This window comes from Mesocricetus auratus, unplaced genomic scaffold (genome assembly GCF_017639785.1).
Source record: "Mesocricetus auratus isolate SY011 unplaced genomic scaffold, BCM_Maur_2.0 Super-Scaffold_100022, whole genome shotgun sequence".
NCBI classification, from domain to species: Eukaryota; Metazoa; Chordata; class Mammalia; order Rodentia; family Cricetidae; genus Mesocricetus; species Mesocricetus auratus.
In genome coordinates this window covers 15,969,131-15,991,579 of record NW_024429203.1, presented here as the reverse complement: position 1 = coordinate 15,991,579, position 22,449 = coordinate 15,969,131, and the positions used below count along the sequence as shown (strand labels likewise).

The following is a 22,449-nucleotide window of genomic DNA, read 5'->3' as shown; positions in this document are numbered from 1 at the left end:
TGCTCCTTTATGGCCTCCTGGCAGACATGGGGAGAGGTAATATTCACTCTGTTCAACTGGGACTCCACAGAACTGAGTCACCTACGCAAGGGGACAGTCGGTGACTGGTAGTGTCTGTCTCTGTCACCCTGTGGCCCCACTTCCCTAGGAGTATTACAGAGTGGGTTCCTTGGGCAGAGGAACACTAATGTGACAGGACCGCAGGGCAACCCACAGGGGAAAAGAGAGGCAGCCAGCTAGCGGGTGCAGGATTTAAGATGCAAAGATTATATTAACAGCAACTGCCATGCTGCGGCTTATTAGGCTCCAGCTGCTCCTCCTGCCCTATCTTATTTCATCCTAGCAATCCCTAACCATAGGTATAAAGAATTCTTCCCATTTTATAGACAGGGATCAGAAAGGCTGAAGAATTTGCCCAGGTCCCACAGGCAGACAGAGCCAAATGTAAAGGAGAGGCCACCTCAGCACATCTGACCTGCTGAGGTCCCTTAGCTCCGAATCACGGCAGGGTGCCCGCTACTCCAGCCAGTGTGTGGTCAGACTGTAGGCCTCCCTGTTACGACCTGAGACATTTGGAGTCAGCAAGAAAGGTATCGGTGTATGATGGGAAGTCCTAGCTGCTCCACACCAATCCTCCTACATTCCATAGAGTTTGGATGGCCTCTGTGTTGGGCAATGAGGTTACAACAGTAAACATGAAAGATCTGGCCACTGTTCACTCCATGGTGTCTCCACAAAGGGACACGGATGGTTCTACCCACCAGCCTGGTCCCACAGCTGCATCAGCCCCAAATGAACACACAGATGCTATATTAATTATAAAACTGTTGGCCGATGGCTTGAGCTTCTTATTGGCTAGCTCTGTCTTAATTACTAATCTGTAACTACTAACACATGTATTTCCAATGGTCTCATCTTACCAGAGAACGCCTGACTGGTGTCCTCTCTTGCGGGGCTCACATGATAACTGCTGTCTGCCTACATCTCCCAGAATTCTCCTCATCTCCTAGCCCCTCCTATCTTCCTGCTTGGCCAACCAGTGTTTTATTCATTAACCAATAAGAGAAGCATATATACAGAAGGACAACCCCTTCAAAGGGGGCATCTACCCTCTCAGCAGGGATGGGTGTAGGAAACATCACTGTTCCTCAGATAAAGCATCGAAGGGAAAGTTACATATGAGAAGTTGCCCAGCAGTCAGAGTCAATGATGGGATTTGAAACCACTTTTATGTGACGCTCATAACTCTAACTCTGCTCTCCCCAGCACAGAGTGCCTTTCTAGCATGCTAGGATGAGTTTGCTCCATTTCTCTACTCAAGCCCTAGCCCTAACCCTAACCCTAACCCTGAATTCAGTGAGTATCAGAGCAGAATTCCCAGTGGATTCTGGCAGTTGACTGCAATTTGGAGCTCAGGGTTGAAGCCCCTAGCCATCAGCTTTTTCCTCTAACTCAGGTTCTCCGGAGGATCTGTTCCTCTATGGCCTCCAAGAGAAAAATCAACACAGCAGTAGGCCACTTTGGGCTAATAAGCCCTCCACACTTCTCTACTTAGGTTCTACCTGTTAGAAGTGTTTTTTAGCACAATCATTGTTGTGGAAATTGACTTGAAGTTCTGTTTGAGAGGTCTGTTGGGTGACAGATACAGGCAACAAGGGACTCCAGGTTTCTTCAGCTGCCCGATGTCTGTTTTCTTGTCTGTAAAATGGACTGAGGGACTGCACAGGATTGCTCATCAGCATGAAAGCCTGCTGCAAACTTTCATTTTATTCAGGGAGACTCTGATGGGCGGCAGCTGTTCCCCTACAACTGGAGAAGGCAGGTGCTTAATGAAAGGTGTCATTCAAGTATAGTGAGGGCAGGCAGAGTGGCGTCTCTTACATCCACCCCCAAAATTCTTCTGCTCACCCTGGTGTAAAGACAAGACTGTCAGAGTGGTTGGATCTCTTAAGAACTGGGACAAGGGAGCTGAAGAGATGGCTCAGAGGTTAAGAGCATGTGGTATACAAACATACATGTAGGCAAAACATCCATGTACATACCAAAAGGAAGGAGGTGAAGAGGAGGAGGAGAAGGAGAATAATTGCGGCAGGGGTCCTTGAGCTCTTCGATTTGGGCTGGGCTGGTTCCACCTTGAGGACACAGGGAAGCTTGGTGATTATCACATCCAAGAAAGGGAAGCAGGCGGATGCTGGTCCTGGGGTCTTCACTCCAAGAAGGACCCACAGCTAAGAGAAGAGGCAAGAGTCACATAGATGGGCCTCCCCAGGGCCAGCACCGCCTTGGCCTGTCCACTAGACGTGATCTTGTTCTCTTCATTACTCCTCGAAGTGTGTGAGCAGGTATTTCTCCTGCAGCAGGAAACACAATAGTGTCAGGGGGCTTGCACCAAAACATGTGGCTGAGGACCGGGAGAGGCTCATCAACCCTAGGCCTGATTCAGGCTGTTTCACTTGCCTGAGTCTTTCCTGCTCTTGGGCATTGCTTAAGCCTTCCTCCTCCTCCTCCTCTGTGCCCTCGCTTCCTCTGCTTTTAAAGGGATAGTGCTGCATGTTTGCATTAGTGCCATTCCCCACCCGGTCCACAGTGAGCCCCACAGGTAGAATTCCCTTAAAGGAAACATGAGGGTCTGGAGCGGCCGTTGGAGACCAGCTGTGAATGTAAGGCTAGTTTCCTCCCGTGTCACACCAAGGAGAATGGAAGGAAGTCACTTGGGGAGTCCCCTGGCATTAGTGGTGTGCTGGTTAATATCTAACAATTGGCTCTTGGGGCAGGGGTTGGAAAGGAGGGTTCAGCCCTGATTTGCACCATTCACCAATTTCCTAGCTGTAAGTGCTCCCACCGTGGCCAATTTCAAGGCACCCAGACGCCAACCAGCTTGCAAAATTCCCGGAAACTTCAACCATCAGTTTTCACAGGCAGATCCATGGGGCCATTTAACAGTCGTGCCCTGCTCTGGTTCACCCAGCCTCTCCCCCTGCTCCCACTCTTTAGACTTTGCTGTCCCTACCTAAAGCAGATTTCAAATTACCCCCACATCCCTGTAGGATCTCTGACCTTGTGCACAGGGGCTGGTCTTTGGATTCCAGGTCTTTGGAAACGGCTAGTGAAGAAAACCTGTTTGGAAATAAACATTCATCCTCCAAACCGGAAAGAAATGCAGATTTTGCTGAATTGGCCCCCCTGGGCCACATAAATTTGAGTCATCCTCCTTCTCAAACCAGGTCTGGTCTCTCCCACCCTCTAACAGCCTCTCAGGGTCTCTCGGGAGATCTGCAGATGACTGATTTTGATTTAATTTTTATTCTGAGCATTCATCTTTATCCCATCAGCGCCTTCCATTACCTTTCCCCAGTCCAGGCGGAGGACCTCCCTCACCCCTCTCTGCTCTAGAGGCCCGTCTTAGTGGAGGCCTCTGTGGATTCCTTCAAGGACACCAGACAGTTTACTTAGTGGGCACAGCAGAGCGTACCAGCGCATTGACGTGTTACCCTGTGATGCGTTGTGCTGATGTCGCTGGGCTTGCTTTATGACTAGAGTACGTTCGACAGCTCTCGTGTTTCATCATCATCCCCCCATTGAGATATTTGACGGGGGAAATCTTGTCTCCCCTGCCCCCTGCTTACCAAGCCATGCTTACACATTCTAGGGTCCTTTGGATAGTCTTCAGGTAACAAACTACAGGATCCCTTCACCATGCTGCACGGCTGTCCTGGGGACATGCCTTCATATACTTGTTTAGTCTGAGGGGGAACCGGATCCTAACCTCCTCGCTCTGTGTGCGCTAGGCTTTCATTGGTAGAGCACAGAGTGCCTCCTCAGATAGCATTACTTCATGTTGGGATTCGCTTGTTCGTTGCTCACAGACGCATTACGCCTTGGCTATATCGAGCTAGCCATCAGCTGATGCACTGATGCCAGCCCCTGCATCCCCAGTTCTGTGCCTACATCATTGATTGTGTTTTATTTTTAGAAATGTGCAATTTTAACTTATTAGATGAAAAAATAATCTTATTAGGTTTGCCCTATTGTCCAAATATGTAAAGACCTGTTGGGTCCAAGTTTCTCATTGTCCACAGATTTGTTGAACATTTCGGCCTTTATATCACTAAGAAAAAATGTTTTTAAAAAGATGACCAAAAGAGAGAAGCATGTGGCCTTTGCCTAGAAACCTCCCGCATGCTGACATCCGTCCTTTAATTGTCATCTGTGAGGTATAGTTCACAGTCCGTGCAATTGTCCACCAGGCTGAGTACAGTGGGAAATGCGTAGCCCAGGTGAATTACACTGTCTTCTCCTCGTCTGCCAGATTAACAATCTTGCCCAGTTCTCCATGCTGCCAGGCACTGCTCTTTGTGAGCCTAGAATGTAGCGCAGTGCCGGAAGCACCTGCAAACATGTCGTTAGTGGGTGAGGATGAGAGGGTCCAGGCCAGATCACTGTGAAGAGGACCGCCGTTTTCAGAGTATGTCCTCCTTCTACGTCGTGAAGGCTAGTACAATATTTGCCTCACTCTTCATTCATGTAGCACCTCTTTAAGGAGCAACCAATCCCAAATGCATACTGATGAGGAAACAGGATCTTAGGCAACTTAAGGGATGTGTCTGAAGTCACAGGCGAATCAAGGGACAAGCAATTGTCGGCTGGTTTCGAGGTACTCTGTGCTCTCCCAAGCCTCCTCTGCAGCGAGTTTGCACGTGTATCCCATAGTGGCAGGGATGTTTCTTGTTTGACAAAAATGATACAGTATAGTAAATCACAGATTTGGGTTTTTTTTACAGTGTCCCATTTATCCTCTGTTATTCATTAATCCACTGATTCAACATATATTCAATGCCTTCTAGTGACAGAATACAACTGCTATGAGCCCTCCTTGAGTTTTAGAGACAAGTGGGAAGAAGATATCTAATATGCATATAGCTTATGGTCATGGTGAGGAATATACAGGAAGAATAAAGCAAGGGGCCTGCGGGTGAGGAGGGCTAGATTTTTCCTTAAAGGGTGGCACCTGAGCAGAGATGTAAGTAGAGAAAGCAAGAGCTGTCAATGTCCTGGGGACATGCACTTAGCAATAATGAGTTGTAATCACAAAATACTTTTTCTTCTATAAAGCAGGAACATGGATCCTATTATGAACTCCCAAGCAGTGAAATTCCTGATTCCATGTATTCATTTATTTATTCATTGACTCTATTTTTTTTTTTTTTTGGTTTTTCGAGACAGGGTTTCTCTGTATTGTTTTGGAGGCTGTCCTAGAACTCGCTTTGTAGACCAGGCTGGCCTCTGCCTCCTGAGTGCTGGGATAAAGATGTGTGCCACCAACACCCAGCTCATTGACTCTTTTTATTGACAAATGTTTTTGTCAAACCTCAGTCATTTTTATTTAAGTGTGGTCAGTTGAGTGGTGGTGAATAGGCATTAGCGCCAGAGACAATGTGTGTTCTGTCCAAGAACAGTGTGATAAGTGCTATCATGGTGTCAGGGATAGGTGAATGGAGAAGAATAATACAGATGTGTTGACACATCGCCATTCTAGGGGTCTGTTTAACTAACAGAATATAATATAAAAGAATTAAATTCTATTATAATGGCTTTCAAAAATTTTAGACATATTGGACCATTTCATTAAATGAAAGTTAGCCAGGAAATCCAACATATTATATTAAAGGAATTGGTGTAAAATTGTCACCTTCAAAACCCGATGGTATGCTATGAAAACCACTTCTCTGAAGTTGTTGCTATGACCAAAAGCAGACATCTGTTCATTGTCTATTAAAAACTCCATCTTCAAGTAGCCACATAAGCCAAATTTGGAGAGCCATCCATTCAGCCATCAAAACTACTAGAAGAGTTAGCTCTTGGCTTTCATTAAAAGGAATAAGTAAAACTGTCCAAATGAAAAATAATTCAGCCTCTTTCCCCTTGCTTTTTAAAGTTATCTAATCAAACCCAATACTATTCTAAAGACTCATAAACAGGAGCTGCAGAGTTGGCTCAGTGGTTAGCAGCGCTTGATAGTCTTGCAGAGGACTCGAGTTCAGTTCCCGCTCCCACATGGTGGCTCACAACCATCTTTAGCTCCAGCTTCAGGGGACCCCCTGCTGTATTCTGAACTCCAAGAGCACCAGACAGGCACCTGATACGCATGCATACACACACACACAAAACCGCTCAAATGCAAAAGACTCATAAACATAATTTAAATACTCTATGGCATTGTGTTTTGTAGTGGTTTCATTTGTTCGTTTTCACTTCTGGGCAAAGATCACATTTACAGTCAGAACTCTTTCTCACGTCAAAACGCAACAGCTACACCTGTAATCCCAGTGTTTGGGAGTGGGGACAGGAAGCTTGCACACTCACGATGCACCTCAGTGACATTTCAAGTTTGAAGCCAGCCTGGACTCCAGGAGACCCTGTCTCAGCAAAATGAAATAATTTCTTGGTTTTCAAAGTGTGGAGGGCATCCATCCCCTGGTTACTACGTTGTTTCCTAGCACATACTCATTTCAAGAAAATGGGAAGACTGTTTTACTGTGGCACATGCATAAGGATGCATGTTACATCTCTACTGCTCTCTTGTCCACATTCTTCCAGGTACAGCACAGACCGAGGAAGACCCCGCCCCCCACTCCATCTCATCTGCCTCCTTTCTTCTCTCCGCAGATGACAGCAACTACCCAGCCACCCGCCAAGGCCCAGGCTGTCCACATTTCAGCCTCCTCAGCTACCGCCAGCACACCTGTGCCCAGTGCCCCCATTGATCCCCAGGCCCAGCTGGAAGCTGACAAGCGCGCTGTGTACAGGTAGGGGACTCTCCAGCCAGTCTTTCCGAGCTTTGAGATTGCAGATCAGAGGGTAGGCTCGTCAACAGTGATGACCAGCAGCGGCTTGCCCGAGCAGCCCTCAATTTAGAATCCACTTGCCCGCAGCGGGTCACTGTGGGTTTATTTTAGCTTGCACGAGGTATCTGTGAGAGATAGGAAAGGCTGGACAGTGTCAGCCATGAAGACTCCCTTCCCATCTCAAGTGGGAAGATGGGCCCTAGTGAACACCAGAAACCCTCAGTTCAGCCAATCAAACCCTCTCTCTGCCATGGTTCTCATTGCCTTCACTTCAACAAGCTCGCCGGTCATCTGGTTGCGCCATCTACAACTTGGTAGTGAATAAGCTGTGTGTGTACAAACAGGGAGAGCTTATTAAAAACACGCAGTCCTGGGCTGCAGGCTCAGACAGGTCGAATGAGTTGGTCGGTCAACGGGAAAAGGGATGTGAATTGTCTTTGTCAGCATTCCAGTAAACTTGGTGCAGCTGTTGTTTGGGCTGTGCTCTGGCCCATGCTGCCTGGCAGTAGGTGTCGTGTGTGGCTGTGTGGGTCCTGGTGCTTGCCCAAAGTGAGCATGCTGAGAGCAAGTAGCTCGTCTATCTCATTCTGCCTGCACCCTTTACCCAGGGCAACACCTGAATGAGAAGGTGGCGAGGCTCAGGTTAACCCATTTGCCTTGATGAACTCTAGTTCTAGTGCGTGTGCTTGGGGAAGAAGGTGTAGTTATCTAAAAACAGGCCTGGATGAGGTTTGTATTGTCATCTGTTCACCAGGATCCCCCGGTACAGAGAAAAGAATCCCAAGTCTGCACTATGTGTTGAGGCTGGCTGCTGCAATTTCTCATGTTCTCATGCAAGTGCAGTGACCCCTGGCAGGGTATACATCGCAGCTAATGCCAGTCACTCTGGGAACGATGCACCCAGGACAGGCAAACAGGAAGACAAATGAACAGGAAGATTGATTCCTGCCCCACACCCCAAAGACAATGCCTTTATGGTAATGGTGGTAATTAGTGATGTTATCATCATTATCAGCAGCATTATTTTTAGTTACTCGGCTAAACTGATTGCCTCTAATGCTAACACCTAGGTCCTGCAGAAATATAAAGCAGTACCTGGTCCCTCCCTGCCTTGCGCAATGCACAAGTCAGGTCTACTGCCTGTGGATGCAGAGCTCTGCCCAGAGAATTCTGGGATACGCTCACAGTAACTGGAGTAACTGGCACTGGTAACTCTCAGAGAGGACAAACCGGCCTCCCTCCTTCCCTCCTACTGAATCATTACTATTAATATTGCAAGCACTTTGTTAGACTCCTGGGAAATGGGGTGAGGTAGGAAGGTAAATACAAGTGCTTGTCACCCCAGGACCCAATAGATATGCAAATAAGAAGGCACTACTGTGTACTCAGAGCTACTGGGCAGATTTCCTTTGGGAGGCAATGTTTGTGACTGGTCTTATTGGCGGAGCAAGAAACTCCACCAGATAGAGAAACACACAGGCAAGCCCTTTCAGGCTAAACAGAACTTGCTGTGTTCTAGGGTCGAGATCAGTCAGAGCACCTGCGGGTGAACAGAGACATTTCACGGCTGCCTGTACAGGAGACTGGGCAACTCTTGTAGGTGTGTGTCTTGGTGAGAAGCAGCTTGAGAAGGAAAAGGAACTAAGTGGCCTCTGAAAGCTACCTGGTGACCTGAAGGATCAGGCTTATGCTCACAGTGCTCTGTTTAGATCAATACTCCAAATGTGTTCCATGGGCCAGCAGCATCGCATCATATGGGGGCTGACTAAAAGGCAGTGTCTCCTTTAATCCCAGCACTTGGGAGGCAGAGGCAGGCAGATCTCTGTGAGTTCGAGACCATCCTGGTCTACAGAGCCAGTTTTTGGACAGCCTCCAAGAGCTACAGAGAAACCCTGTCTTACAAAAAGAAAGGATGGAATGAAGGGAGGGAGGGAGAGAGAGAGACACAGGGGGGTGGGTGGCAGTGTCTCAGGGCTCACCCAAACCTCAGGATTGAACACCTAAAATTCACATGGTCTTGGGTGATCATATGCACATCAGAGGCTAATCCTGGGCATGTTTGCAGATCCACAGGGATGGGGTGTGTGGCGTGCATCATTGAGAGTGCCTCTGATTAAGAGGATCTTTGCGGGCTGGAGAGATGGCTCAGGGGTTAAAAGCACTGACTGCTTTTCCGGAAGACTCAGATTGATTCTTAGCACCCACATGGCAGCTCACAATAATCTGTAACTCCAGTTCCAGGGGGTCCAATGCCTTCTCCTGGCTTTGTGGTACGGGTGAAACATTCACATACACAAAAGAATACAGTTAAAGAAAATAGGTGCTCTTTGGGAGAAGCCACCACGGTGGCTAGGGTGAGAGGCTCTGTGAAGACTCTGCTTAGTTCACGAGTAAAGCCCTGGCTGGTCTTCCTTCCATTCTCCTAATTGCCCTAGGCCACAAACACAATTACCGATCTGCACCCAGTCATGATCTCTGCTAGGCACAGAAAGTTTCTGGACCCCCAGGCTTGCTCCTACCTCTCACCGAGCTATAGGCTCATGATAGACACAAGCAGCATATTTAGTAAGAGTTAATGAGGCAGCCCATGTAAGCACCTGGCACCGTGGCTGGCATAGAGCAGAGTCGTACCTCACAAGACCATCGCACCCATGGACTCCCGGTCCTTCTCACGATTCCAGGCTCATGCTACACCCAAGCCAAGTTGCAGGAGAGGTGACCCACTGCCCCTCCAGACCTGTCCACCATGTCACGTGAAGTATGCCCCAGATCATCCTGCAGTTAACACTTCTTCCTGCTCATCCTTTTTCTTCTCTGGGGCTAACCCAACAAAATCCCTTAGCATTTACCTAAGGTAGGCTGTGGCCGTCTGACCCAGTACAGGCATTCCTAGGCACCCATGGCTGACAGGCTCCGACAGATAGATAGGTTGAGGCTAACGCCTATACCATTGCCCAGCTCCTCAGCTCTCTAGTCTCCTACATTCAGAGCTGGCTCCTACTTCACACCTTTCCCTACTAGTACCAGCAGCCCCATCCGCAGCCATTGCTTAGATGCCCAGCCTCCTGTAGGGTCGGTAATTTTAATTAGATTTGCCTGCCCGGGGCAGTTTGGTTGTTCCAAAGCACATCAGGGAGCCCACATTTTATGTCAATAAATATAACAAGACCCTTTCCATTCAGATCAGTGCCTAGCACCACTGTTTTTTGGAAGTCTTCCCTGTGGCCCCTTCCTAGATGGAGGAAGAAGGGGAAGCTACCCCCCCCCCCGGGCCTACAACCCCTGCTGACAGGCAGAGGGGCAGTATGACAAAGAGGAGGGATCCTGCCAGTGCCCCCAAGGTTTTATTTGTGTATAAGGATGTGTTAATGAAATGTATTGGTTCCCTTCTGATCTGGAAGCTGGGGGAGGGGGCGAGCAGAACTTGTCTTTAATTGGATCATACCAGAGCATCATCTGGGCTAATCAGCAAGGCAGCCAGGAGCTCCAGCTCAGATTAATGATTTCAGTCTAATCCAAGCAGATCCCATGATTGGATGCACATCCCGGGTAATTGTGTTTGTGGCCCAGGAGCAATGATGAGAGGGAATCGGACGAGGGGAGGCCTGTGGAGAAGGAGCCTTTAGGTTCGGATGGCCCTCAGTTTTCACAGCCCCCCCCCTCCGCCTCAACTTGGATGTTTCCTTCCCGAGAAGTTCAAGTGTAACTTGGACTGCTGCACCCACCTGCCATGTTGCCAAACGGTGGTCAGGTGTCAGCTGCAGCTTGAGACCGACCAACTGGGGATTAGGAGGCAGAGCAGACCCGGGGCCAAGAGGGTGAGGTTAATCCAGCTTTCACTCCCCACCTCCCCTGCAGTCTCCTTCGTTCCCCTTTGAAGTGTGTGTGTGTGTGTGTGTGTGTGTGTGTGTGTGTGTGTGTGTTCCCATGGAAACCGTGATGTCCTGGGGAGCAGAAGAGTGGCAGGGAGCTGGGCTGGCCAGGTGCGAGTGGGGGAGGAGGGCCACTTTGCCGAGCATGCTCAGCTAAGGTGTCGGCTGTCTCTCCTATGGCTGCAAGATCCTCTCTGAGAGCTGTGACCCAGCGGCAGTGCCGAAGTTACCTTTCATAAAGAGCATGGAGGCCTGAAGAGCAAGAAAATACTAAAGCGGTTGTGCTTTGCTTCCCCACGAAAAAGCAGTACAGGGTCAGTCAGCTGCAGGATCAGGGAGGGTGACTGCTCTTCTCTGCCTCCTTTTCCTTTGTGTCATTACAATGAACTTAGTTGGATTGATGTCTGGGTTAACATGTCTGTGTCCTCCTCTTGCTAGACTTAACTCCGCGAGGACAGAGTTGGGTTCCTGTCTGTCTTAGTCATTGCTCTGTCCCCAGCACCTTATACAAGCAGTGTAGGTAAAGAGGGTGCTAAAATGTTTGTTGAGGGGACTAATTAAGTAGTTTAGACAGTTCCCCATAATCTATGGCCCTAGGTTGATGTGCCAGCAGTTGGCTGCGGGCAGGGGGATCGAGGAGCATGAATTGTAGCATTTGCCAGTTTCCATGGTGTAAATGCTCCTTCCGTGACCCAAATGGCTACTGAAGAGTTGGAAAGAGATACGCAGGACTCAGTCTTGCCAGCGTGAATACAATCCCCATACAAGGAGCCAGGTCACAGACACACAGCCCCTATTTTCAAATGAGGGGGAGGGGGGAGATTATCAATCCTACATGGAGTGGCCTTAAACGGCCTTGATCCTAACTTGGTTCTGTCCTCTCGGGTCTCACATTGGAATCTCAATTTGAAATGTTTTACCTTTAATGACTTAATGCTTCAAAAAGTGCCCAGGCTGGAGCACATGCTGTATAAGTGTGTAAGCACCAGGGTGCTCCAACGGAACCCCAAGGCAGAGAGTTTTCTCCTTTGGGGGTTCCGCACAGTGCTTTTCTGTCTGCTTCTGCAAGTGCACTGTCAGTATCCACCCTTGTCGAAGAGCCTTTGCAGGCTTACCAGTGAGTGAACCCCTTCCCGGCAGCCCCGGAACCTGTTCAAACCCCTCTTGTCATCTCCTCTTTCTTTCCTCCTGTCTTAGACTCTTGGCATACTGCACGTGTGAACCTTCCAATCCGTCCCAGATCCCATGAGCCAATTAGCTGGGAGCCTCCACCCAGGTGTGCACTGCCCCCTGCGATCTCGTGCCAAGTCCAGCTGTCACTCAGTACAGCAAGGTGCAGTCCTAAAGCTCTATGCCTATTATGCTCATTCCTGCCGCATCAGACTGGGTTCCTCTCAAATCCACACCTGCCAGGGAAGGGAGGAAACAGGACAGTGAGCAGTGTGCAGATCACTCCCATGAGACCATCCTAAAGGTCACCGAATCCCAGAGCCTTGATCCTGACAGTCCCTTTAGCTGGAGGTGCAAATTCAGCCTAGCAACCCATGCTAGGCAGGGGAAATAGAATAATGTTCTAGAAATAGATGTGGCGATAACTAACTTTGTCACCTTCGGTGAGTTAATCTCTCAGAGCCTCCATTTTCTCAACTGGAGAAAAGAAAACACTAATAGCCAGGGTAAAGTTACATAACATTAGGTCATGCCCAGTGCAGAGAACAGTGTGTGTTCCGAGGACTGGAGGGTCATAGCTCAGGGCCCCCCTCGTGTGACTTTGGCCTGCTCAGTCTGAAGCATTCGGTGATGGAGGCCTCAGGGTTAGGGTTAGAGCCTTGGCCATTGCCTGCTTCACCCTCTGGCTCCACACCTGGGCACTAAGTCTTTTATGTCCCAGCTTCCTCATCTGTAAGCGGGAGTGAAAGTAATACTACCTTGTCATCAGGGCTGCCACGAGGATTAGATTGACACAGGCCAAGGCTTAGGAAAGAACCTGGGTGGGGGCAGGTGCTGGGGAGAGGCTCAAGAATCAAGAGCTTGCTGCTCAAGCATGGAGACCTGAGTTTGGGTCAGGAAGAAAGGAAGGAGGGAAGGAGGGAGGGAGGGAAGGAAGGAGGGAGGGAGGGAAGGAAGGAGGGAGGGGGGAAGGAAGGGAAAGGAAGGAGGAAAGAGGGGGGGAGCGGGCAAGGTGGTATTTGTTTGTAACGTAGTAATGGGGGTACTTGGGCAAGTGGCTCCTGGGGGCTCACTGGCCAACCAGCTTTAGCTCCAGGGTCAATGAGAGACTCTATCTCAAAAAGTAAGGTGGTGGGGTGGCGGGAGCAGAAAACACCTGACACCTGCATCTGGCTGCCCTACACATGGGCAAGTGTACTCCCCACGCACACGGCACATACGCCACACACACCACATACGCCACATACACTACACATGCCACATACGCCACATACGCACACCTGGCAGATGGAAGTGGTCTCTGTAGGTGTCAGTTCAGTTGAGCACATTGGAAAACTAAAGCAAGCAGGGTCATCAGGGCTAGGAAGTAAAGGGCAGGAGCTGTAATGATGAGAGGGGCTCCCAATCAAGTGATTCTCACAGTGCTATTCGATTAAGCATTTATTTAGTGTGCTGTGTGCTGGAAAGCATCGCACTGAGTCCTGAAGGCATTACAAAAGAAGAACGTGCAAGGAGAGAGGAGAGTAGACACAGAGAGTAGCTGAAGTATACGCTCGGCACCATGGTAAGGGCTCCAAAATGCATCCAAGTATCTGGCTTAGGCATCTGCCCTGTGTGGGAGAGCCACACTGCTTTTCCCAAGGGGGACAAATCCCAAGAGAATGGCATTGAAGCGCCATTCCAGGAGGCTGGCCTGGGAGATGCTAGGAAGTCAGTGTCCCTGCGATCAGGCTGGAGGGGGGGAATGTGGGGGGGGGCGGGGCAGGGATCCTGTTGTGACTATGGTCCTCAGCAGCTTCCTGGCCAGGACCCTGGGAACTGCCGCTTCCTAATGATGCGTCACTGAGGGAATTTGTCCACCCTGTGACCAAAGAGTGTTCTGGCTACTACTAAGTGACCCTAGGGGTTAATTCTCTGTCCTTACTGGCGCTATGCTTGGTCATGTATGGAATGTGTTGGATAAGGTATCCTGAGAATGGCATGAGAGAAATGGAACCCTTCCAAGGAAGAAATCAGGACCAGAGCTCTAGGCCAAGGCCTTGGAAGTACTAGGTACAAGGGACAGATGTTCCAGGCTGTGTCCTTGGCTAGGCTTTATGAGCTAGAAACTTTAGTGACCATTCCCTGTTCTCTGAAGCAGCTGGATTTGCTTGCATGGGAAGGAAAATCTCAGCTAGTGGCTGTCACCAGGGGTTCCAGTCTTCTGGAGACATTATCTGGGAAGTGACACCATGCTCTAGTGTCTCTGGTTCTGAGAAAAGCCCATTCTATCACCTCCCCATTGGCTTTTGAAGGCTCTCAGCCCAAGCTCAGCTTCTGCCCAGGTTACTGGCAGGCCAGTGGGCTGTTGCTGACATGTTCTGGAGCAGTGTGTCCAGAGACGGTAAGTTCTGTGCCTCCCTCCCTCACGATCTTTGTGTAGATAGAGCTGAATTTTCCACAGACCATGCCCACACCCCCATCAAGATGCAACTTTCTAATAAGAGAGCCAGGAATCCAGAAGCCCAAAGACATCCTCACAGGTCATGGTCTACCCGGTTCACAGAGACCTCAGGGACCAGTGGCTACAACAAGGATGCATACTCCATTGTCCCTCTTTACAAAAGGGAAAGTAACCAGCACTGGTTCTCCCTGATACTGCAAATGAGGCAGGATAGGGTAAGAGAAGAGCATAATGGGGCCTTAGGGCTTCTGTCTCCAATGGCTTTTTACCAGGGTCCAGCTAACCCAACCCCCTCCTACCTTAAACAGTGGCTCTCTGCGTTTGTTAGGTGCTGATCCATTCCATGATTATGTGAAAAGAACACAGAGCAAGGCTTTGGTCTACTGAATCTTGTCTGAAAGGCCATTCTACTCTATAGAGTAGACATCCAATGAGAAAAACAGGCTCTGTAGATGCTGAAGCCTTGTCCCCACACAGAGAGGTGTTGCTAGCAGACGATGCATTTCTGGAAACCTACCCGATAAACCAGAGATTTCTTGTCTTGGCAGAAGTCTCGATGCTTACGGATACACAGGACAGCTTGGTTTCTGAACCCAAGATACATAACATTCAAGAATAGTGGAATAAAGAAAGAAAGGAATGAAGTGATTCAAAATTAGCATATGGGGGCCAGTGAGATGGCTCAGTGGGTACTGGTGCTTGCTGTCAAGCCTGAAGACTTGAGTTCAACCCTCAGAACACACACAGTGGAAGGAGAGAGCCAACCCCTGCAAGCTGTCCTGTGCACCCATCTACCCACAAATAAATAAATAAATGTAAAAAAAATCTAAATTACCACGTGGAGAAGGGGAGTTCAGCATTTGGGGTTTGAAAATCCAGGTTTAAGTTTCAAATCACTTATTAACTTGATGAAATCATTCAACCACACAGTGTGTCAGTTTGCTAAGCAGTAGAATGGGCATGTAAAGGGCACAGGGGTAAGAGCTCTATATAACTCAACACATGCCACCAAGTATGTGTGGAATGTGTTCAGTCCCTGCCAGTGACCGAGGTAAAGTGGGTAGAACTCTCTTCCCCTCCTCTAACCCAGTCCTCTCCTGCTATAGTGTGGCCTGCTTGTGAGCTGGCTGGTTTTCTGGTGACTGGGATTTGACTGCCTCTCGTTAGCTGCCTAATGTCAGGAAAAGCCGATTCTTTCCGGTGCCTGTTACCTCTGCTTTTAATGAAGGGACTGGGCAGAGTCCTATGTTAGTTTTTTTTTTTTTTTTTGATTTTTGCTCTTGTAGACTAGAGTTAATATCCAGTGTTGAGATATCATATTGATTTTGTTTTTGATGTGCCAGGTGCTCTCTCTCTCTCTCTCTCTCTCTCTCTCTCTCTCTCTCTCTCTCTCTCTCTCTCTCTCTCTCTCTCTCTCTGTGTGTGTGTGTGTGTGTGTGTGTATGCAGGCATGTCCACAAATGTGCATATAGATGGAGGGATATGGCCCGCCTGAGTCCCACACTCACCATCCACCCACCTGGGGGAAGAGAGCTGGGTTGCAGCCCAGGAACCCTAACAGATGCAGCTCCAATTTAGTAACAAGAAGAAGTCCTCTCCAAGGCAACACAGGCGAACATACCGCCTACTGGGCAGGACTAAAAATAATCCTGCATGCTTCCAACGTCACACCTGAAGTAAAAATACACCCAACCAGGGGCTTCTGGCTTGTTCTCCCACCCTCTCTGTTCTCTCCATCTGGTGCTTTTGAAGTCGGGGGAAGTAGAGGCTGAACATGCACCTTTTTTTCACACTCCATCCCGAGACCTTCCACCCCTCCCCACCCACATACTCCGGCAGAAGCAGGTCCTTTTGCAGCAACCATGTCCACAAGCTGTCAGATGGCTAACTCTGACTCAAGCTTGCCCAGTAACAGCAGATTCTCAGCCAGAAAGAACTTCAGGCTCCTGTCTCAGAAACCTCATCTCTGGAGTTACTGCTTGCCTCATCCGAGTCTTCCATTCATCAGCGCTCAGAGTGGAACTGGTCCCCTGCTGGTACCACTCTCTGTTTCTACATTCATTGGGAATCTAGGAAGTTGTCGGGTCACAGACAGCAGGCTTTCACCTTGTAGTAAGGAAGATGGTGCCACGTGCAGTAGCTGTGGTCAGTAGAATGAAATAAGGAATTCTTATTAGCTGTGCTGTTTTGATTAAAAGAAAAGAAAGGTTTGGCTGGGCCCGGTGGCTCATGACTTTAAGCCCAGCACTCAGGAAACTGAGACAGGAAGGTTGCTGGTGTTTGAGACCAGCCTTAGTTCCACTGTAAATTCAAAATCAGCCTGGGATTCATGGCAAAACCCTGTCTCAGTAACCCAAAGGCAGCATAGAGGGAGCAGAAGACATCACTAGCGTGGGAGGGGCAGCAGAAAACAGTGTCCCCAACACATGACCTGCTCATACGAATACATCAGAAAATTATTATGAGCTCCTAGACATTAAAAGCACGATGTCGGGCTGGCGCGCTGGCTCAGTGGGGTACGACGTTTGATGCTGAAGCCTGAGAACCTGAGTTCAGCTACTCAACCTCCCATGTGGAAGTTGGGTTGGGACGGAGTGACAGGAAGGTCTCAGCTTGCCAACTAGCCGAGCTGAAACAATGAACAGTAGACTCAGCAAAAGATTGTGTCTCAAAGACTACAGTGAAAACTGACAGGAAGTTGACCTCTATCCTCCACGTGAGCATTCAAAAGAGGAAGGATGAAATGAAGGAAGGAACGAAGGAAGGAATGAAGGAAGGAATGGTTTTGCATTCTGAAAATGGCTCACCATCTCTCTCCCCTGTCTTCCTGAGCCTCTGTTGAAATTAGCACTTGGGCTCATTTTCCAGCCAAATGAGTCAGCAGACAAGGGGAAATAAATGTATTGAAGTGGATGGCATCATTGCTGCTTTGCATAAAGGACTCCACACACCTCCAGAGGGATAAAACAAGTATTCATTGATAGCTTACTCAATGCCAAAGTCTTTCTGTGTCTCTTCATTTAATTGTGCATGGAAGAGATTATCCCTGTTACGTAAAAGTAGAAACCGAGGCTCAGAGACGTTCAGTAACCTGCCCAAACATCATGCCACTGTCCGTCTCCAAAGTCTGCATTTATTCCAGATTCCCCTGTTTCCAACTCTGAGTTGTGAGTGAAGTCACAAGAGAAACCCAAGAGTTTCCTGTGATGACTATGAGAGGACTAGACAACACGGCTGTCAGAGACACCCATCAAGTGTCTTCACAGAAGAGTTGGTGTGTGGAGTTGGGTTCTGCAAGCCATTAGAAGGGAATGGAGGAATTCAGAGGTGGGAATCCCTGGTGCAAGGAGTCACTGGAGCCCAGTGCGGAGCCTGAGCCTAGAGAAGTGCCTTCTGGGATATTGTCTCTGTGACCCCAGTGTTCTCTGGCCTGGGATACCGACAGGAAAGCATCACAGTGCTAGCCCCTGGATAGAGTTTCCAGGAAGGCAGGCCTTTGGCAGCCATGCTTGTCAATAAGGGTAAGCAGTAGCTCTTGCCAGCTCTACCCTTAGTGTCTCACCCTAGCCAACCTCTGGCCAACAGGTTAGTGTCTTCTGGAGCAGACTGACACAGACAGGTCTGTGACTTTGGCCCTTCTAGATTGTGTCCATCCAGAAATCTCTATCACATATCATCCACCCCACCCTGGTCATCACCCTTTCCCAGCTGGGAAGGGCTCTCCTTCCCTTTGGAAGGAACCCAGGGCTCTAGGAGATATGAGCACTGAGCCTGGGCTCCCTCTGCCCATACCTCAGCAGGATGATTCTCGTGGGCTGGGGGTGGGGGCTGAGAGAGTCTGGAGGCTCTGAGGGTGACCACAGGGACCAGGAGGCAGTGGACAGCCCTGTCAGGTGGCCACATACTTGGCTGGACCCATAATTGAAGTCTGTAGCCTGGCCAAGGTCACTCGGAAAGAAGGGACAGAGGCTTGACTGTGAATCACAGGATTTATCACCCAGAAAGAGCAAGGGCAGTGTCCGAAGGCCTGGGACCATCCCCAAGCTCCTCCTAGTCTGCAGGGGCCTGTTTCTAACTGTGTGTCTATTCTGACTCTGTTGTTGTTCATTCTTGAATCCCAGCCTCTCCCAAGCTGCTTTTGTCCTCCCCACTGTTTCTCTGCTTCTCTGCTTCCAATAGTAGGAAACAAAATTTTAATTCAAAACAAAAGAAACAACACAGCCAGGTTGTCTAAGGAGACAGAAAGGGAAATGGGAAAGGACCCAGCTGTCTTTTCTTGTGTCCTTTTCATAGGGAGACTTGTGCTGCAGCCACAGAGGGGGGACTTAAAGTCAGAATACACTGTGAAAGACTGCCCGAAAAGTTGCAGGGCTTCAGAAACTTTAAGGAAACTTATCAGCTGCCATCTTTGCTAAGAACCTGTCTGGAAGTGGGAGGGAGGCATGAAAAGGGCTTTGTGGGTTCTCACTGGCTCCCAGAAGCCTCAGGGAGGTAGGGTAAGCAAGTTCTGACCCTGCAAAAGACTCTTGCTCTTGGTGGAGGGACTATCTAGATCCCAGGGGTCTCAGCCTTTTCGGCTGAGGGGAGTGACAGGGACTTCCGCAAAGGGTTTCAGCCAGCAAGTCATCTGTGTCTTATCTGTTTTCCCTGGGGAGAGCAGTCCCACCTGACTAACCCCACACTGGGCACTCTTGACCAGCATATTTGGGTGATGTAGAAAACACGAAGGCAGAAGTGTCAGAAGTAATTAAACCAAACGATGACTTAAACCCCTGTAGAAATCAACACATCCGGTTTAATCACCTTCTTAAGCTAGCACAAGGCTGCAATTCTATGGAGAGGGCTTCTTTATTTCTTTGGATCGTTAACAGGAACTGCATACCTTGGACTTGATTTTAGTTCGGATGCTCCTGGGGAGAGGTGATGAGGATGGGGGTGGGGCCGGGGGCTCGGAACAGAGAAAAGAAATAATGAAATGTTATTTGAGATCATCCCTTCTTCCCCTCTCCCAGAGACCAGCCTCGTCTCTCCCACCCTTCTGCCTCTGTCTGTGCTCCCAGCACCCAGGCTGAGGCGCAGTGCTGAATGTGCTAAATTAGGCCATTAGAGAAATTCATTTCTCTTTATTAGTCTGTGTCAAATCCTTTTTATTAGTGGCTGGAAACGACCTCTCTTCTGCAGTAAAATGTCATGCCAGTTCACTCCTTTTATTTGTTCTGCACTGACGAGGCTCAAACTCGCACTGAATTAGTGCAGTGAGATTTATTTCCTCCAAATTTTGAACGGCTTAAGAGAGATTGGGGTGGAGGGGGCGGTCAGGAGGGAGGTGGCCTGTGGGGAGCAGAGTTGGGAAGGGATGGGGAGGGAGAAGGTGAGCTCCTGTGGAGGTCACATGTCCTCTGCTCTTTGGAAATAAAGTCTAATGGCCATCTCTCATATCTTGTTCATCTTCTGGGCCCTGGGGACTAAGTTCCCACACTCCTGTTTCAAGCTTCGGGAGGGTGTTGGTGCACAGTCAAATGGACACGGACAGCAGGAAGAGGGGCTCCCTTAAAACCTGTGTTTTGGGGTGGATGTATAGCTCAGTCATAAAGCACTTGCCTGCTAGGCAGGAGACCCTAAGTTTGATCACCAGCACTAAAAAGTAAATATTCCAGCAGGACATACTGACATGCTAGAAGCCAAGGTCTCTGTCTGTCTGTCTGTCTGTCTGTCTGTCTGTCTCTGTCTCTCTCTCTCTCTCTCACACACACACACACACACACACACACACACACACACACCACACAAGGAAAGTCTTCCTCCTACTCCATCCCCAGGGCCATTTCCATCCCTGATTGCTTAGATGTCAGCTCCCCTAGACCCTTCCATAGTCAAGCTGTCCCCAAGCCTGAAGCAGAAGCTGCTGGAGAGGACTACTCAGTGGTGCCCAGTAGGGGCTGTGGCTTCTCCTCTGCTTACGCATCAGGGATCAGGGAGGGTAGCTTATGAAATACAGATCAAAACTTAGGCAGGCACATGATGGACAAATGTGCAAGGGACAGGTGGCTCATCCGTAACTGCTCTGGGGACAGCCTTAGGGAAGCCCAAAGCCATGGCTGTAGCCCTGGAACCCATTGGGGTTACTGGTTGATCTAGAAGGAGAGCATGGGTAGCCCCATTGGCTTGGCATGGTTCCTGAGGATAGGGCCCTGTGTCGGTGGGATGAGGCAGTCACAGGAGCCTTGTAGGATAAGAGAAGAGAGGTTTTGGGGTGCTGACAGTGCTACTCAACTGCCCTGCTCAGCTCAGGTGGGGAGCAGGAGGCCAGGAAAATACCATGGACTGTAACCAACATAAAAAGCATGGAAAATACCCCATAATGTGGCCCAGCAAGATGACTCAATGAGTTAAGGTATTAGCTGCCAAGTCTGGCAACCTGAGTTCAGTCCCCAGGGTTCCACCCAGTGGATAGAGTCAGCTCCTGAAAATTGTCCTCTGACCTCCATATGTGCGTGTGGCACATGCACACCCCAAGTAGATAGATAGATAGATAGATAGATAGATAGATAGACAGACAGATAGATGGATGTAATGGAAGAAGGGAAGAAAATACACCCAAATGAAACAAAAAAGGCCCAGATATGCTTCCCACATCCATCCTAGGGAGACCTGACACCTGCAAGTGGAAGGCTTGTAGTACAGACCCAGACAGAGGATCTGTAGAAGACGGGCCTGGAATTCCTCATTATGTTTGACACCACCGCCTTCTGCCCCACCCCCATGCCTGAAGCCTGACTCTGTGGCTCTGTCTTGGGCCTACTGAGTACCAATAACCTGCTGCCCTGTTCTCCACATCACTTTCTCTCCTTTCTGCCCCCTGTCACACCGTCACGCTTGGCTGCATCACCCACCTCAGAGCGCCCTGCTCTCGTTCTCCCTGCAGGAAGCACCTTTCCCTCAGCTCTTTGCATGGTTGCCCCCTCATCATTCCAGGCTTAACTTAAATGTCACCTCCTCAGAGAGGCCCTCCCTGACCATTCTAAGGAAAGCTGCTTGCTGCTCCCTGCAGAGGCAAGAGAAGGAGCGAATGAAACCTCTGTGCCTGCAGCTAGAGCATTGAATCCTGGCAGGCTCCACCCACCCACCCCATATGTCACTCATGCTGTGTACACAGAAACACAACTCTTCACACACACTACAAACAGGCAAGGCACACACTATACTCATGGCATACAAAGCCACCCCCCCAAGTTGCATGTACACAGTCCCATGTGTATATGTCCTGAATGAACACAAAATCACATGCACACACAGTGAAACACACATGCTGGCATAGGACAAACATTTGCTCTACGGAAAGCCTGCAGTCAACTCCAGTTCACACATGTGCACACACACACATGTGCACACACACATACACACACATGTGCACACACACATACACACATGTGCACACACACACACACACACACACACACACACAGAGCTACCGACCCTCCCTCCAGCCAGTGAGGAAAGAATGTGCGGTGACCGAATGGCTGCTGTGGGTTGGGGCATGGGCTGCACCCCCACCACCTGGCACGATGCTTCGGATTATTAGTTCCTGGTAATTTAGTGCCCTTGTACAGAGTCGATTTGTGCCTTTCATTCCTAATTGATCTAGTGGCTGTTTAAATGGCAGCAGGCATCTGTTGAGAGTAGGAAGGTTCATAAGGCGCAATAATTCATAACACCGTCTGGAATTTGCCTTTCATGGCCCTCAGCTAAACCACTGCAGGGCTCTGCTTCAATTACAGCCACTGAGGCTTTCTTTGGTATTCCACTCAGGGCCAGGAGAATCTTGCATTAAACTGGGATCAGGTTAGATTAGACTATAATATGCTGCAGTATTGGAGGCTGCAAATGAAGACTTATAGTGGAGTTTAACCCCTTCACCCGATGTTCTCTTTGTCTTCAGCTGGGTAACTAAATTCACCCATTGTTTTTCCCTGTCAACTCCTTACTGGGTACAACAGAGCTTCTGGCAATTCTGGGATGCACAAGTGCAAACCTTAAATCTTGGCCTCTTCCTTGCATACTCTAAGCCCACTACACAGCCTAGGGGCCCAGGAGTTTATGCATCAGCTCTTAAGGATCA

At 49.2% G+C, this 22,449-nt stretch overlaps 1 protein-coding gene and 1 long non-coding RNA gene across 7 annotated transcripts in view; one reads left to right on the top strand and one right to left on the bottom strand.

Annotated features, from left to right (window-relative positions):
• Pknox2 (PBX/knotted 1 homeobox 2) overlaps positions 1 to 22,449 on the top strand; it is a 262,847-nt gene that overhangs the window by 194,641 nt on the left and 45,757 nt on the right. For all 6 annotated transcript variants that reach the window (XM_040730298.1, XM_040730295.1, XM_040730299.1 and 3 more), the window contains one exon: positions 6,667 to 6,806. In XM_040730298.1, the coding sequence (XP_040586232.1) occupies positions 6,667 to 6,806 (140 nt within the window). The remainder of the gene's footprint in view (positions 1 to 6,666; positions 6,807 to 22,449) is intronic.
• LOC121133568 lies at positions 813 to 10,716 on the bottom strand. Its single transcript, XR_005870453.1, has 3 exons — positions 10,571 to 10,716; positions 3,058 to 3,117; positions 813 to 2,351 (listed from the first exon to the last, which is right to left on the bottom strand). It is a non-coding gene; the product is annotated as an uncharacterized LOC121133568 (long non-coding RNA).